At 35.0% G+C, this 19,634-nt stretch overlaps 1 protein-coding gene and 1 long non-coding RNA gene across 3 annotated transcripts in view; both read right to left on the bottom strand.

Annotated features, from left to right (window-relative positions):
• Window positions 1–6,240: 6,240 nt before the first annotated feature.
• Window positions 6,241–8,668, bottom strand: LOC144856018 (uncharacterized). Its single transcript, XR_013614896.1, has 3 exons — window positions 8,377–8,668; window positions 7,107–7,226; window positions 6,241–6,853 (listed from the first exon to the last, which is right to left on the bottom strand). It is a non-coding gene; the product is annotated as an uncharacterized LOC144856018 (long non-coding RNA).
• Window positions 8,669–13,482: 4,814 nt separating this feature from the next.
• The window catches only part of LOC144855888 (sarcospan-like), a 33,924-nt gene continuing 27,772 nt past the window's right edge, over window positions 13,483–19,634 (bottom strand). Inside the window, exons 4-5 of one of the 2 annotated variants that reach the window (XR_013614871.1) lie at window positions 18,269–19,374; window positions 13,483–17,717 (exon numbers count right to left, since the gene is read on the bottom strand). Coding sequence is in view for 1 of the 2 variants with exons in the window: in XM_078713843.1 (XP_078569969.1) it covers window positions 18,871–19,374 (504 nt within the window). In the remaining variant the exon portion in view is untranslated. Of the gene's footprint in view, window positions 17,718–18,129; window positions 19,375–19,634 lie in introns of those variants that run through there. The other variant, XM_078713843.1, reaches the window with a different exon arrangement.

Consider the following 19,634-nt stretch of genomic DNA (forward strand, 5'->3'; position numbering starts at 1 on the left):
TCAATCAATCAATCAATCAATCAATCAATCAATCAATCAATCAATCAATCAATCAATCAATCAATCAATCAATCAATCAATCAATCAATCAATCAATCAATCAATCAATCAATCAATCAATCAATCAATCAATCAATCAATCAATCAATCAATCAATCAATCAATCAATCAATCAATCAATCAATCAATCAATCAATCAATCAATCAATCAATCAATCAATCAATCAATCAATCAATCAATCAATCAATCAATCAATCAATCAATCAATCAATCAATCAATCAATCAATCAATCAATCAATCAATCAATCAATCAATCAATCAATCAATCAATCAATCAATCAATCAATCAATCAATCAATCAATCAATCAATCAATCAATCAATCAATCAATCAATCAATCAATCAATCAATCAATCAATCAATCAATCAATCAATCAATCAATCAATCAATCAATCAATCAATCAATCAATCAATCAATCAATCAATCAATCAATCAATCAATCAATCAATCAATCAATCAATCAATCAATCATACTATGGTTGGTTTACTTTGGTCGGTTTTCTATGGCATACTATGGTTGGTTTACTTTGGTCGGTTTTCTATGGCATACTATGGTTGGTTTACTTTGGTCGGTTTTCTATGGCATACTATGGTTGGTTTACTTTGGTCGGTTTTCTATGGCATACTATGGTTGGTTTACTTTGGTCGGTTTTCTATGGCATACTATGGTTGGTTTACTTTGGTCGGTTTTCTATGGCATACTATGGTTGGTTTACTTTGGTCGGTTTTCTATGGCATACTATGGTTGGTTTACTTTGGTCGGTTTTCTATGGCATACTATGGTTGGTTTACTTTGGTCGGTTTTCTATGGCATACTATGGTTGGTTTACTTTGGTCGGTTTTCTATGGCATACTATGGTTGGTTTACTTTGGTCGGTTTTCTATGGCATACTATGGTTGGTTTACTTTGGTCGGTTTTCTATGGCATACTATGGTTGGTTTACTTTGGTCGGTTTTCTATGGCATACTATGGTTGGTTTACTTTGGTCGGTTTTCTATGGCATACTATGGTTGGTTTACTTTGGTCGGTTTTCTATGGCATACTATGGTTGGTTTACTTTGGTCGGTTTTCTATGGCATACTATGGTTGGTTTACTTTGGTCGGTTTTCTATGGCATACTATGGTTGGTTTACTTTGGTCGGTTTTCTATGGCATACTATGGTTGGTTTACTTTGGTCGGTTTTCTATGGCATACTATGGTTGGTTTACTTTGGTCGGTTTTCTATGGCATACTATGGTTGGTTTACTTTGGTCGGTTTTCTATGGCATACTATGGTTGGTTTACTTTGGTCGGTTTTCTATGGCATACTATGGTTGGTTTACTTTGGTCGGTTTTCTATGGCATACTATGGTTGGTTTACTTTGGTCGGTTTTCTATGGCATACTATGGTTGGTTTACTTTGGTCGGTTTTCTATGGCATACTATGGTTGGTTTACTTTGGTCGGTTTTCTATGGCATACTATGGTTGGTTTACTTTGGTCGGTTTTCTATGGCATACTATGGTTGGTTTACTTTGGTCGGTTTTCTATGGCATACTATGGTTGGTTTACTTTGGTCGGTTTTCTATGGCATACTATGGTTGGTTTACTTTGGTCGGTTTTCTATGGCATACTATGGTTGGTTTACTTTGGTCGGTTTTCTATGGCATACTATGGTTGGTTTACTTTGGTCGGTTTTCTATGGCATACTATGGTTGGTTTACTTTGGTCGGTTTTCTATGGCATACTATGGTTGGTTTACTTTGGTCGGTTTTCTATGGCATACTATGGTTGGTTTACTTTGGTCGGTTTTCTATGGCATACTATGGTTGGTTTACTTTGGTCGGTTTTCTATGGCATACTATGGTTGGTTTACTTTGGTCGGTTTTCTATGGCATACTATGGTTGGTTTACTTTGGTCGGTTTTCTATGGCATACTATGGTTGGTTTACTTTGGTCGGTTTTCTATGGCATACTATGGTTGGTTTACTTTGGTCGGTTTTCTATGGCATACTATGGTTGGTTTACTTTGGTCGGTTTTCTATGGCATACTATGGTTGGTTTACTTTGGTCGGTTTTCTATGGCATACTATGGTTGGTTTACTTTGGTCGGTTTTCTATGGCATACTATGGTTGGTTTACTTTGGTCGGTTTTCTATGGCATACTATGGTTGGTTTACTTTGGTCGGTTTTCTATGGCATACTATGGTTGGTTTACTTTGGTCGGTTTTCTATGGCATACTATGGTTGGTTTACTTTGGTCGGTTTTCTATGGCATACTATGGTTGGTTTACTTTGGTCGGTTTTCTATGGCATACTATGGTTGGTTTACTTTGGTCGGTTTTCTATGGCATACTATGGTCGGTTTACTTTGGTCGGTTTTCTATGGCATACTATGGTCGGTTTACTTTGGTCGGTTTTCTATGGCATACTATGGTCGGTTTACTTTGGTCGGTTTTCTATGGCATACTATGGTCGGTTTACTTTGGTCGGTTTTCTATGGCATACTATGGTCGGTTTACTTTGGTCGGTTTTCTATGGCATACTATGGTCGGTTTACTTTGGTCGGTTTTCTATGGCATACTATGGTCGGTTTACTTTGGTCGGTTTTCTATGGCATACTATGGTCGGTTTACTTTGGTCGGTTTTCTATGGCATACTATGGTCGGTTTACTTTGGTCGGTTTTCTATGGCATACTTTGGTCGGTTTACTTTGGTCGGTTTTCTATGGCATACTTTGGTCGGTTTACTTTGGTCGGTTTTCTATGGCATACTTTGGTCGGTTTACTTTGGTCGGTTTTCTATGGCATACTTTGGTCGGTTTACTTTGGTCGGTTTTCTATGGCATACTTTGGTCGGTTTACTTTGGTCGGTTTTCTATGGCATACTTTGGTCGGTTTACTTTGGTCGGTTTTCTATGGCATACTTTGGTCGGTTTACTTTGGTCGGTTTTCTATGGCATACTTTGGTCGGTTTACTTTGGTCGGTTTTCTATGGCATACTTTGGTCGGTTTACTTTGGTCGGTTTTCTATGGCATACTTTGGTCGGTTTACTTTGGTCGGTTTTCTATGGCATACTTTGGTCGGTTTACTTTGGTCGGTTTTCTATGGCATACTTTGGTCGGTTTACTTTGGTCGGTTTTCTATGGCATACTTTGGTCGGTTTACTTTGGTCGGTTTTCTATGGCATACTTTGGTCGGCTTACTTTGGTCGGTTTTCTATGGCATACTTTGGTCGGCTTACTTTGGTCGGTTTTCTATGGCATACTATGGTCGGCTTACTTTGGTCGGTTTTCTATGGCATACTTTGGTCGGCTTACTTTGGTCGGTTTTCTATGGCATACTATGGTCGGCTTACTTTGGTCGGTTTTCTATGGCATACTATGGTCGGTTTAATTTGGTCGGTTTTCTATGGTTGGTTTACTTTGGTTGGTTTTCTATGGTTGGTTTACTTTGGTTGGTTTTCTATGGTTGGTTTACTTTGGTTGGTTTTCTATGGTTGGTTTTCTATGGTTGGTTTACTTTGGTTGGTTAACTTTGGTTGGTTTTCTATGGCATACTATGGTTGGTTAACTTTGGTTGGTTTTCTATGGTTGGTTTACTTTGGTTGGTTAACTTTGGTTGGTTAACTTTGGTTGGTTATCTATGGTTGGTTATCTATGGTTGGTTATCTATGGTTGGTTTACTTTGGTTGGTTAACTTTGGTTTGTTTTCTATGGTTGGTTTACTTTGGTTGGTTAACTTTGGATGGTTTTCTATGTCATATGGTTATTTATGGCATTGTATGGTTGTGCCATTTTAAGCTTACTATGGCATCTTATGGTATTTGGTTTACTATGGCATCATATGGTTACTATGGCATATATCATCAAATGGTTAATGTGCCTAATATTGCATTATACGGTTACTATGGCATCATATGGCTGCTATGGTATCATATGGCTGCTATGGTATCATATGGCATCATATGGTTACTGTGGCATCATATGGTTACTGTGGTTACTATGGCATCATATGGCTTACTATGGCATCATATGGTTACTATGGCATATATCATCAAATGGTTACTGTGGCTACTATGACATACGGTTACTATGACATCATATGGTTACTATGACATCACATGGCTACTATGGCATCATATGGTTTACTGTGGGATATGGTTTACTGTGGGATATGGGTCTCTATTGGAGGATATGGGTCTCTATTGGAGGATATGGGTCTCTATTGGATGATTTGGTCTCTCTATGGGATCATATGGTCTGTATCAAAGTCACATGGGTCACACTATGGGGTCATATCATATCGCTATGGGATGGTCATGAAGTTACAGTGGAGTCAAACCGTGTCACATGAAGTCACAATCATATATTACAATAGGCCATATGTCACAAGGTCATATCATTAATAGTCTTTTGTTACACGGGAGTCATGAGGTCGCATGGGAGTCACATCACCACATAGGGGTCACAAGAGTCTCGCCATCATATAGTGGTCACATAAGAGTCTACATCTTATAGCAATACCATCATCATCATATCCCATCAAATATGGGTCACATTGGAGTCCCTACATCACAGAGGGTTCACAGCATCACATAAAGGATAGGAGTCTATCATCATATAGGAGGCATTACATCACAGGACTGACAGCATCATATACGGGGTCACACTTAGGAGTTAGTCGTCCCATATCAATCACTACATCATATAGGGGTTACAGCATCATGTAGGGGGGTCATATAGGAGTCACAACATCAATACAATATACAAGGGTCAACCTCATTACCATATAGGAGTTAGGTTCACCATGATTACCATAGTCAACATCGTGTCGGGGTTGTCAACATCATTACCATGTTATGTGGTCAGCTTCAATACTATGTGGGTCGTATTATGGAATCAGGTCAGACACCAATCACCAACTCAAGTTCGGAGGTCAACTATATGGCCAACGACTTTTTTTTTAGTTGCGTGCTAACTCGACTCTACAGCTCACTATGTCGGTTGGTCAGTCGGTAAACACTACCTCGAATTTGAGCACGCAACTACGGCCATGTATATGGCTTTGTTTAATAGTACTTTAACAACAACAACTAGCAGAAAACCTAAAGAACATGTTCCAACAGCTCATCAAACCACTTCGTGTTATTGCAAATACACAGCAATATCTCATGCGTATTATCAACAAATGTATTGTTTGATCTATTGTAAACGGTTTATTTATATTATTTTATAACTTGTCTTATCATTTCTTCTGACATCTCAAAAATACAGTTTTTGTCTGAAAGACATCAATAATGATTGCTTATTATCAATCAAACCATGTCCTGCTTGTTCTTTTGTTCATGGTGCATTCATGTAAAAGATACTGTACATTATGACTGTCTATCACGCAATCAGTTCTTCTGACGGCTCTGTATATAATCACTTGCAGCTACGTAACTGAAATACATAAACAATATATGCGTATTATCAATCAAAACATGTATTGCTTGTTATTTTGTATGGTGCATTCATCTAAAGGATACTGTATACTATAATTCGTCTCATCACTTCTTTTGACGGCTCATCATTTTTTCTGAAAGACATCAAGAATAAATGCTTATCATCTATCAACACATGTATTGCTTGTTCTTTTGTTAATGGTGCATTCGTGTAAAGGATACTGTATGTTCTTCAGACGATACTATATATATTCACTTGCAGTTCCATAACTGAAAGACATAAAAATATATGCGTATTATCATTCAACGCAATCAGAAGGCTGGCTCATCTTTGAAATTATTTGCAATCACTTGCAGCTACGTAACTGAAAGATATAGAAAGTTAATATGTATTATCAATTAAAAAAGGCATTGCTCGTTCTTTTGTTAATGGTGCATTCTTGCTTATACTTGCATTCATAATCTGGTTACACATTACGTAATATGTCCACATATCACCTGCAAACACAACACGCAACTAATCCTTCCCATGCAGAATAGTCAACTCTCCCATTACTCAACTCCTCTATATCTGGTTTCCCGTAAACTCTGGTATTCTGAATGTGTTCTTAATGGTTAACTTCTGCACCTCAATTACAGTCTAGATTGAAAGAGTTTCCAGTTTTCAAAGCATCCAGTATTGGGAGAGTTGACCTTTCTCGTAGTCCTCTTACTTTCAAAACCTCTGTACAAAAAGAAAACCCACAACAATTCATTTATCAATTCATATAATTACTATTCAAATACAATATCTTTTTACAGGAATTCATTTCTAAGTGGGGTTACTCAGAAAATATGTTATTTATGTTTACAATTGGTCACAAGTCACCATGTGATCAAATACTGGTTGTAGAGATGTCAACGTCACCTGACAACAGTTCATCAATGTATAGAGATAAACTTTGATTAAATATAACGTTGCAAAGGTTTACTTGAATAACAGTACTGTTTGTCGCAAAATTACTGTACATAATCTTCAGTTTGTCTCAATAAATTATAATCATATTTCATCAGGTGTTATCAAGTTCTCCATCAGTCAATATCCAAGCAATAACTACATCTGTCTGTTCTCCTGAATAAACGTTATGTATGCTAAACATGATACTATAATCAGTTTGTAACAGGTTCGCCAACTACTACTGTATGATTGGATAATCATTGCATTGGCTGACTACAACACAGATATACAACACTGGTCTCAAGTCCTAATGAAATGCCAATACACAAAACAATAATTGCTTTGTTCCAATTACTACAAATGCACAGATGCCTTCATTCCTCCGTTGGTGTCCTTTTCAGAAAATGGGGCAATATTTCTCCACACCTGAAACAAATTCAATCATTATAGTTTTAAACAACATAACACATTACTAATCTTTCATTTTATTCACACATATAGTACTAGTAGAGGGCAGATGCCTCCAACTGTTTCAACCTCGCAACTTAATTTTTGCTACATGTAACAAATCCACTACAGTCTACTGTATGCAACTGGTCGATACGACATAATCTCTTTATAAACTTATCTGTTGAATTAATTGTGTTTCAGCTAAGCTAACATGCCTTGTCTCAAATACCTGTATCACTACTTCAGCTATATGGTTAACATGTACAGGTACAAGCACGATTCACCACTTCTGCTATAGTTAATATGTATTGAAGATATTAATGCCATGTAACAGAACTCCCAGTCCAATCTACATTTTAGGAATACATAAAAATACTACTGTGATAACGTAGGAAACATGTCTATAAAATCATCATTTAAATACTTATTTGACATATTCTAAGATGTTATCAATAATAACCTTCCTTAAAACATTCACAGTCGAAATACAAGGTATGTGCACAATAGCAGCGCAAAAATCAATCAAAAATGGCTCGGCTTCATGTCAGTGGCCAACTACAGTACTCCTACAACTTAGCCTGGCTTAGCAGTAGCAGCTAGTAGTAGAAGTGGGCCTGCAATGGCCTATCACATTGGAGACAAACAGTTTCAATAAATCATTTACAAAAAATTCTAATATATTTACAACACTTCTATTTAAATGTATTATGTATGATTCTAGATTCATATTAAATATCAAAATATAATGTAAAATAACTTGCTGAACAACCAATTGGCAGGGCCGAGTACATTATGAATACTAACTGATTGATTTCCTATATGTCTCAAGTGGCTTTAAATCAAAAATTGTATGCACTCCACCAACAAATTGTTCTAGCGGGTAGTTGTCCTGGAGGGTAGTTGTCCTAAAAGGGTAGTTGTCCTAAAAGGGTAGTTGTCCTAAAGGGTAGTTGTCCTAAAAGGGTAGTTGTCCTAAAAGGTAATTGTCCTAGGGGTAGTTGTCCTAGGGGTAGTTGTCTTAGAAGGGTGATTGTTCAGAGGGTGATTGTCCGGGTGGTAGTTGTCCTAGGGGGTATTTGTCCTAGGGAGTAGTTGTCCTAGAATGGTGATTGTCCAGGTGTTATTGTCCAGGGGGTTATTGTCCAGGTGGTAGTTGTCCTAAAAGGGTAGTTGTCCTAGAAGGGTGATTGTCCGGTGGGGTAGGATAGTTGTCCTAGTGGGTAGTTGTCCCAAGGTGATTTTTTATAAACAGTAAAAAGATATTATAGTGACAATTCTGAATTAATGTTACCAATGTTGATGTTATTATTAATAATTATTATTATTATTATATTACTTATTAATTCCATATGCCATTATGGTGGTTCAAATACCTTACTAACAGTAACACTCAAAACTCAATAATTAAACATAAATATCACAACACATTCCAGCCTCCAAACTAGTTATGGACAAAAATTATTGATCGATCAGTATACAATAATATTAGTTGCACTTACTATGATAATTAGGCTAGGCCACAACCACGTCGTATTTCAACCATTTAAGCGAGCCGCGCTGTCTTCTTCCCTTTCCCCCTCTCGTCGCCTTGTACCACCATGTCTTCTTCGATCGAGAAAAAGCACGTTTCCATCAAAAATTGTACAAACTATACACTGAAACTATTTCAATAGGCATCATTACTCACACAACAAATGCTTTTCACAACTTTTTCTGCAAGATAACGGTTATTTTTTAGGATTTCGTTACATAATTCCAGGCCTACACATCCTGTACTTTCGCCATTTTGTGTCACGTGAATGATGTGACGTCAGCTGCTGGCTGGTAAATGTACGACGACGTCACGTACGTGATGACTTAATGAATATTAATGAGCCATTGATAGAAGCAAAGAACATTGGCCTATAATGTTCTTCGATAGAAGTCAATATGACACCTATGTGAAGCAAGACCATTCTGAGAACTTATAATACATTTGAGTTGACTTAATGATTATTGATCTATTTGGGCCCACAGCAAAAGTTGTCGAATATTAATGGCATATAAATATTAATATACGACTTGAAGGTATCGATGAAACAAATGAAATTATGATAATATAAAAATTACCCGTAATATATTTAAGATTAACAAATATAAGTACATTGATAATAAACATATTTTTTTTAAAAACGGAGGTGAGCGCATGGTTAGGTTTTTTGACAGGGAGAATGCCACAGATCCACTCTGGGAAAAGAGCTTCACCACAACATTTCGCGTCAAAAAACCAAGAGACGCACCTACGCAGACTTACTTCGTAGGACTGCACAAGAAATTTACTTTTGGTGTTACTTACACTCACAATATTGTCACATTACATAGGTGTCGTTTTTCGTTATTTAATTACTTTCAATTAACTTACTTTTATTACTATTTCAACATAATTATCTTTGTACGATGAATATCACAGAAATTAGAACGATATAACAAAAGTAATATTTTTCATAACAAAAAAAGGAACATTTAAGAATCATAATGAACTTATTTAATTAATATTCATTATGTATTACTGCTGCAGTAGTACCTAATGAATATTAATGATATGCGCAAAGGTTGGTGTGAAGGGGTAGGGGGATTGGGGGGGGCGTTACCGACATGGATAGAGTCCATTAATTGGTAGGGGTGTACTTTTATGTCATGCACTCTACAAACAAGCAAATCGGACTTCTACAATTTTATTAATTCATATTAGTAATTATTAATATTTTCTTTCTACGATGAATAAAACATAGAAATATATAATATGTAATACATATTAAATTGTCAATAAATATCACAACATGTTCCTAACGATTACCGTATTTATTTAATTTTTCCGCACAAAAAAATCGTTACTTTACTGTGTTGAATAATTTATATTACAAAATATGCATATCATTAGCGTTCTTCCGTATGGGAAAATGAGTTATAAATGGTTGCCACGACTACAGTACTTTCCGCATCTGACGTCATTTTCCGCGTGGTCGACTTATAACGTCACTTACTTGGCGCCTTGTTTAGCGAGTAGTATGATAAGAAACTGACATCAAGAACGTTGGAGTAATTACTTGTTATTCATTTAGGATTTGAACCCCGACTTCGATGACACAAGGGTCGGTTAAGAGTTAATGATGTATGAGGAACAATACAGTAACGACATGATTTGTTGAGAGAGAAGGAAACACAAAATGAGAAGAATTTCATATCATATTACATTTAAAACCAGTCCTGTAGCGCAAAAATGGGCTTATTTCATGCTTTACCTCTTTCACGAAAAAAAGTGTGTTATTAGTATCAATAGAATTAAGCTTGGAGTTACCCTTTCAATATTGCCTCAAATTCAGTTTCAAATCTTTAGGCCTAAAAACACGTTCTCCTGTGGCGCAACTCTTTTTTAAAGGGGTCTTATTTCATTCAATAACTAATCATAACAATTATTATTATTTCTGAATTTCATTTATTTCCTTTTTTACACAATGTTGGTGGTGTAGGCCTATTTCTGTTTACGTATATAACTTTTGAACTTTTGAAGTGTAAAGAACAAATAAATACATAGGCCTACAATTAAATGGATACAGCATTTGGCAAATTTTTTTATTGCAAATACAACCGTAGTATATTACGCAATAACTATAAGATATAAGTGAACTCCACGCCAGCAATAGCTTAACACGTAATGGCACTAACGATTGTAATTACACGTTAGATACGCAGAGAGCATAGCATGTTCACATCATGCATTGCACTTTATATGTGTAAAAACACTCTCTGTACTTTTTACACACTCAGAGTAATCAATGGATGTGCCTGAAGAAGGCGAGATAGTATAATTTTCACCATGGTTCAACGTCATATCGCACGGAATCAGCAAATGAAATAAATGATAGTAAATAACTTATTGTTTCATTATCACGATAAATCATCATTATAGATCCTCACGTACGTTGCACGCGCCTACGTCGCCGCGTTGCGCCTTGTTTGTCGATAAAGACCACATTCAATCAGCGCTTGAAATCGCCGGGTTTTGTGTCACTTTCGTGACGAAACATGAACGGGCCATTTATGTCCAACAGAGCTGTGTTACTCTTCCATGCTGCGCACACATTCGTGTCAAAATCAAAGAGTTACCGAGCCTTATGCTACATCGAGGTGAAGCACCTCTTAGCAATCGGAAAACCCGTTTAAAAATTTAAGCCCTATTCTTAATTTAATACGCCAAATCTAAAATGATCTATTGTCATAGCCGCATCAATAACACATGTCACGGTCGTTAAGCGGTACGAGCCACACTGACTCGTTTTCAACCGCCGCTTTATGACGTCATTGACGTTTCATATTATCTAATTAACGGCATATACGTATTAGTGACAATTATCCGTCGAATGCCATTGTTAATCATAATTGTTTAAGGTAACATACTTTAATTTCGTTTGTGAATATCGATCGGATAACACAAACACATTATTGCATATCGTTTATCGCGCGGCAATAATGTTTATCTCTTTCGACTCGTTTTGTTGCGGTTGCGTTTGGTGGGCCCCGTTAGAAAGAGCGTTGCCAGCAACAAACATCTGTGATTTCCTAGTCGTCAATCAGTCCGTACAGGCCTATTGTGTAACTTTGAATTACAACATTAAAACGCAGTCTGAACGGATGAGACAGACAAACGCAGCCTGGTTGACGCATCATATTGACAACTCGAGTGTGATCACGTATAACATATTTTCTATAACATGATAACAATGTTAAATATTTCATTCATCCAATCTTACACATTGATGTTGTCATAGCAATCACAATTATTCTTAAACCATCAAAATCGATACAATATTCATCTTTTCTCATCTTCATTGTTATTATTTACAGCGTGTTCAATTATTGGTGTGTAATACGATGACCTGACCTACTAACGCAGTTTAATAGTGCTGCTGATTCACATATGAATTTAATTTACATTAGTGTGAACCACGAGTATAACATTAATGTCCAATACTATCAATACCACCATTCTGATAGTTATCATTAGTGACCAGCATACCTACACACAGAGTGTCGCGCGATCAAGGAATAATGAACACGTCACAGCATATTTCGTACGCGCGCGTGTGATTTGCATATTTATTCATGTACGTCACTGACGGATTAAACAACGCTTAAAACCTCGCGTTCCATGTCATTATCCCTCGAATTCATCACGTTAATACAATCTAGCGAGGTCTATTTATCAACGCATAATCTCCACAATCCTAGCCTACATATGACGCCGTCAGAATTCAGACGATATATCATAATTATATTATCATCAATACAATACGCGATATTTACGGCTTATAAGACCAGTAGCAGAAGATAGGCTACATAATTATTATCGCTTTTTAATATACATCGTGATTTGTGAGTTAGAATGCGTATCTAGAAAAACTCCATTAAACTACAGTTGATGCATTTTTAACGAAAAAATCTCAAAATGGGAGGACTTTTTTGATTGTAATAATTGTTGTGTATTTTCTCCTCGTTTCGAATTTAAATATTTTTATTTCTATATTTTATATATATATATTCAATTGAATTTGTTTTGAATCACGGGTTTAAACTCTAGACACGCACTGGTCAATAACAATTATTGTTTCGAATTTAAAAATTAATAAAATAAATTCTTGATATTATTACTATTTTAAAATATTACAAGTATTAATGCCTGTTTTCCACAGGGCAAATTTATGGCACGTGTATCTTTTCTGAGCTCTGATTGGTTGCGCCATCAAAAACATGGATGGAAATATGAATACGACGTAATGTCGTCCTTTAGAAAGGTCAGGTTATCTGATAGTGTGGGTTTATTACACATGCGCATGACATAACATAAATTACACATTACTGTAGAACTCTTAAATACACGCGAAGTGATTGAAATGATTTTAACTATGTATTAATGGTATAATATACGAACTAGAAATTGCAATAGTACTTGACGTTTTTAAGTGTTTACTCAACCGGTATCAACGGGCGGTGTGGCGCGCGCGTCCATACTGACCTCCACTTTCTTTTGTCCTGATGCGTATAGTTAAATACACGCATAACATTCGCTGTATTAATAAGTAGATGAGTTTTCATTGAATGGCGACTTCTTGTCTGTTGCTTACATTTTGAAGTACATTAAAATCATTGCCTGTATGTGAGAGTTACACATGGCTGCGTGGCAAAGTTCATTGCAGAAATCAATACCAAATTTCGACAGGTCTATTATGTATACTGTATAATAATTCTTAAAATGATTGTGACAATCAGGGGTCATAAAATAAATAACGTGTATTTAATCTTAAAATTGCATACGACTACGTAGCACGTATAAACGTCATATCGTCATGTGTACGCGCGCGTATAAACGTCATATCGTCATGTGTACGCGCGTCAAATACCCTTCTTCGCGGTGTCCATTACAGAATATTACTGTATAAAAAAGGTTTACACTTGCGCACTCTCCACTGCTTTTGATTTGTGCGAGAATTAATTTGCCGAGTGCAAAACATGCTTCAACAAGACAATCAATTAAAAAAAGGTTTTATTTTCATGTCATTTATATTTTATTCGGTTGAAATAGAAATAAAACTAGAGGCCTAAAATTAGACCAATAATAAAACACCATGTTACCCTTATATTTTGGTACAAACATAATTGTGCAAAAGGAGAGAGAAAAAATTAAAAGAATTGGGATGGAAGAACAAAGGAATAAGAAAACAATGAAGAGGATGTACGAAATTTATGAAAAGGATAAAGAAAAAAAGGGGGGTGGGGAGTGTAAATAGAAGAGTGATGATTGGAGATTGTAGGAAGGAGGTAAAATATTTATAATGATTCCACGAAATCAAAAAGTATATATAACATTGTTGCATTATAAACACCGCAATTTTACAAGTAGTAATTTGTTTAATCATTGCACAGTAAGAAGAGTAAGACCATAAAACTGGTTAAATACTGTAGTCATTTCACTCACAATACAAATAGTAGAAATAATGAAGATTTATGTATATTTACATTAATAATACTTTTAACTTTTGCTATACATAATATACAGATAGTTATTTTTATGTACATTTATGTTGGTATGTTAAAGGATACCTCCGGGTATAAAATTCCTACTGTTTAAATTAGAAAATATAACCTTTTAAACAACATTGATAATAACCCTATACTTATTTCACCTTTTCCCCCCACTTTTTCTTTAAATGGCTTTATTAACGATGCCTTTTTGTGCCTAACGATGATGAAAAATAAGTAGGATTATTATCAATGTTGTTGCAAAGATTATATATTTTGTAGCAAACACTAGAAGTTTTATACCCTGGAGTCACCCTTTAAAGTTATTTTTCAATAGAGTTGTCCTCTAATAAAATACCAAAACGGTTGTGATTTTTTACCGCACATAAGAATATATTTTTAAATAAAACCATACAATTTTGTATAGGATTCCATACATTTTAATGATTATATTAATTTAAATTGTAATTAAAATTGCACCATTTTAAAATTGTTCAACCACTGAAAATAACAAACATTTAAACGATATCATATTTTTAATTCTCAATATAATACTGTAGGTATAGGAGTCAACATACTACTAATATCTACAGTGTTCTCCCAATATCAATTCTAAAAAAAACATAACTACTGGATTATTTATATACTATAAGCAGTGACGTAATGGCTATGAGCGCTCACTGGCAAAACCCAGGAGCTTATTGGGGCCAGGAGGAAAAAACAGTCATTAAAATCCTTTAAAAAAGGCTAAAAACGCCACTACACTGACTGTAAGACGTATTCTAATCTACTAAATACAAAGAAGTCAAATAATATTATACTTTGTCTATCCAATTGACAAAATATAGCTTTGATTGCGCTTGGTCTATGTCTTTATTAGCTAGGCCTACCACTACTAGATAAAGTGTTATTTTATGTGTAATTTGATTACACCATTCTAATACCGGTTGGAGCCAATTTATTTCATTCAATTTATTTTCTTGCTGGCAAAACCTGCTTCGGGAGAACACTGTGGTCTGTTTCTGCTAAAGGTAAAAATCAATGTTATTCTTGCATATTCAATGGTTAAAAAAAACACATTTTAGCTTTTTGATCTGAAGCGAAGACTAAATTCTATAACATTACTAAAATAAATGTTCAATATGTTGTATAATACTTATGTTCAAATTGACAGTATGGGGCAAGAAGGATCTGTATCGTTTCAGTAAGCAGTACGCCTAATATGTGTGTGTTCAAATAAAAACCATATGAGGTTGACGGCATCACTTCTGGTATAGTTTTTATATCATTTTTTTTTATTAAGATACATTTCATAATCTACAAATGTAGAAATTTCAACAATTTGAAGAGACTATTTAAATTAAATAATGAACCATTTTGTATATAGATTACATTGAATACATATTATGAATTCAATTTTTATACAGTCAAATATGAAGTTATGTTTATAAAATCATTAGGTAAATTAGATTACCTGCACATTTAATAATTATAAATAGTTGTTGGTAAACTGGACTAGAGTTTCAAGGTTTTCTTACAGTCAACAATAGTACATTCCGATAGATATTATAAAGGCACATAAAAATGTTAATGCCATATTTTTAAATATATTTTACATTTTAAATTTTAGATTTGAAATTTGTGGATGAAACTTTGAAAGAAATTGTGGTTGCAATGATTTTACAGCTATCGCAGAGTTTAACAAGTTTACTTACGCTCAGTTAGGGGCAAGGGAAAGGATGGCCATGGAGTGGGATGGGGTGGTTTGATGGGTCGGTAATGGGGGTGGTTTGATAGAATGGGGATGGGGTGGTTTGATTGGGGTGGGGTATGGCGTGTTGATGGGGTGGAGGATAAGTGGTTGTATCTTCCTCTCTTTTTCGTTAATCATACATAAAGACCAAGTTAATTAAGAATCATTTGAAAACAACTCTACTGCAGTTACTGCAGTAACTACTACAAGAAAGGATGATTTTAGTTTGTTTCAATGTAGATATTTATGAGCCATTCTCTACAATAAACGTGCGCATGCTTACTCAATAAAACCTTGTTATTATAATAAATACTAATATAATTGCATAAACAAAATGAGTTACTGCAGCAACTGCAGTAGAATCATTTAGACATGGTCCCTTATGAAAAAACTGCTATATGGTCATTAACACTGCAGTAAAAAAACTGGCCATATAAATCTTTACTTATTAATAATAATACAATATATTAAACTAACAGTATATTATTATATTCAGCACAATATATTTTTTATTTAGTTGTGATATAGTATTACTGTAGGTGGAAATGTACACTGTGGAATAAAAATGCATGCTGAAAATGCTGACTAACATATTATTCATAAAACAAAAACATTATAAAAAGCTAGCTTAAACCCACACATTATATAAATACAACTATCCATCACGATTACTATTTGAATATATTATGAATCACCTTAAAAATGAACTCTGTGCGCTGTGGAATTCTTAAACATTTTACAAAAATGAATAAATGACATTTTTTAGAATCAGTAATAGCTGGATATATTATTTTTCACCAAAAAAATGGATAGTATATGCATAATTATGAAATATAATACTAAAATGATGTTTTATAGCGTAAAATTTGAACAACCAAACCAAAAAATGTAGACAATATTGGATAGTATTTGTATTTTCAAGTATATATCAAGATGAGGCATATAAATTTGAAGAACCATATATTTTTGGAAAAGGTAAAATTCTAAGCAAAGACACAAACCCAGTAATTATAATTATGAGCTGGAAAGTCCAATGTGACAGCGTACCGTAGGTCAGTTTAACCAGGGAGGTATAATGTAATATGTACCTCCCTGGTTAAACCATAATTTTACAGGATAACACAAAAGTTTGCTTGTAAATGTGAAATGGAAAATTACCAAAGATTCCAATAAAGTAAATTAATAAATTCTGTTTTTAAATAAGTATTTTAAATTCACATTAAATATGATGGCAAACTTTTTTGTATTGCAGACTTTTGCTAGATAATTCTGATTTGGTTTTTAAACCGTACTGTATGTCACATTCCAAACCACGTTTAGCACAATTTTCTTAAGAAACGTCACCATTATCTCTAACCATGGAGGTACAGTATACACTAAAATTTTAGCAGAAAATATAGGTGTACAATATTATTTATTAATAGAGATAGTTTAACCAACCAAAAAATGCGAATGGTGCTTTAGTCTAATACTGATTGCAGGAGATAAATGCCGATAAATTATATTGACATCGCAAGATCTTACTAATTTTGATGATGATTTTCCATTTCTGTCTCTGTTTACAATGTTCAATGTGAGCTGTACATCTTAGGGGACATCAGGATTCGAAATTCAAGGACTCGAAATTCACCCAGGCAAACTACTGTAGCATGAAATTAATTTTTGAAAACAAAATATACTATAGTTACTTTTTTGTGTTGCCTTAATAGCAATGGTACTTCATTTGCCAATTTCTGTAAACTTTTTTATAGAATTCATTAATTATGCTAGTTACAAATAGCAAAAGGTTTGCTAGTGGATAGAAAAAGTAAATTTGAAATTCCTAACCGTGCATTTTATCAACATTTATATTATCTGGAAAGTCAAACTTTGCTTTAAAAACTCTTACTGCATGCTAATATCTAAGTTCAACACACCATTTTAATGAACTCTAATAATGCTTTGCACAGGTTTCTGTAAAGATCACAGAGAGAAAGTAATTCTCATAACGCCTTATACGGGTCTTTGTAAAGATCACAGAGAGAAAGTAAACTCTGATAACACTTTGCATGGGTCTCTGTAAAGATCACAGTAAGTAACTCTGATAACACTTTGCACGGGTCTCTGTAAAGATCACAGTAAGTAACTCTGATAACACTTTGCACGGGTCTCTGTAAAGATCACAGTAAGTAACTCTGATAACGCTTTGCACAGGTCTCTGTAAAGATCACAGTAAGTAACTCTGATAACGCTTTGCACAGGTCTCTGTAAAGATCACAATAAGTACCTCTGATAACGCTTTGCACGGGTCTCTGTAAAGATCACAGTAAGTAACTCTGATCACTTTGCACAGGTCTCTGTAACGATCACAGTAACTCTGATAACACTTTGCTCAGGTTTCTGTAAAGATCACAGTAACTCTGATAACGCTTTGCACAGGTCTCTGTAAAGATCACAGTAACTCTGATAACACTTTGCACAGGTCTCTGTAACGATCACAGTGAGTAACTCTGATAACGCTTTGCACAGGTCTCTGTAACGATCACAGTGAGTAACTCCAATAACGGTTTGCACAGGTCTTTGTAAAGATCACAGTAAGTAACTCTGATAATGCTTTGCACGGGTCTCTGTAAAGATCAGAGAGGGAAAGTAACTCTGATAATTCTTTGCACAGGTTTCTGTAAAGATCACAGTAACTCTGACAAAACTCTGATAATGCTTTGCACAGGTCTCTGTTAAGATCAGAGAGAGAAAGTAACTCTGATAAACACTTTGCTCGGGTCTTTGTAAAGATCACAGTAGGTATTACTCTGACAATGCTTTGCACGGGTCGTTGTAAAGATCACAGAGAAAAAGTAACTCTGATACCACTTTGTACAGGTTTCTGGAAAGATCACAGTGAGTAGTAAGTTTGATCATAATTGCCAGATTTCCACAAAACTTCTTCAGTGTTTTGTCAACATTGCAGATTAAAAGAAAGAAGTTCTTTTTATATGTTCACTTTGTAATTGTAAATTTCGACACGGTTAGTGCAAACTTAAAGTATAAGATTGCTACGGCACTTTAGATCAAGGCTGGTTTTATCTTCATTTCTCCCCCTCGAGTACTGTCTCCATCCTCATTCAATCGCGTACAATAGAATAAATTCCATTATCTTCTTAGTACTTTTATGAACTGTTGTCTGTTACTTAGCAACATTCTTCTGTCATCTTGCGTTCCCTGGCCTCGGCGATGCAGGGTTACTGTTTGTTGGGTTGTTATTATTTGATTCAGACATTAGAAACATTTCATACGGCGGTGACAAGCGGTCCGACCATGGATGACTAGGAATGCTGGCGCTGTACGAGTAAAACCGTAATCCTGAATGAAAATCCATATAACGTGATCGCCACATCATAATGACAACTAAAAAACAAGCGAGTCCGCCGATTGCGTTAAGCGAACACTGAAATACGAGGTATGTTTTAAGATTCAGAAGAAAGTTCCGACAATCTGCAATTTCTTCAAATATGTACGTATGTTTTATTAAATTGTCCTCCCTCCGTGTACAGACACAATCGCGATTTGCAATGTGAGTGTTTTGGTCACCGTCGCAAACGTGTTGATAGTTTTGATGAAGAGAGTCTATAATATTTGCTTGTATTCCACAGAACGCACTGGCAATTGTGTTAATGAAAACGCAACAGAAAGATAGTCCAAAGCACACGGTCTAAAAAAAAAATTATTACTAATGTTACTATGATTTTCATGGATGAGGTGTTTGGTATTAAATTGGTAGCATGCTGAACTACAGAACAATACAGATACAAAATATTATTCTAAATATTGTTTGGCTTCTTTCATATAGAATATGACCAATTTTTTAACTATAACAACAGTTTTAAAAGACATGCGGTTCCAAACTTGTCTGGTTGTTACACAGTGGCACTTTCAGTTGGGTATTGCTTTTTATTCGTGTGGACCTGGGGG

The sequence above is a fragment of the Antedon bifida genome, chromosome 11 (assembly GCF_963402885.1).
Source record: "Antedon bifida chromosome 11, ecAntBifi1.1, whole genome shotgun sequence".
In the NCBI taxonomy this organism is placed as follows: domain Eukaryota; kingdom Metazoa; phylum Echinodermata; class Crinoidea; order Comatulida; family Antedonidae; genus Antedon; species Antedon bifida.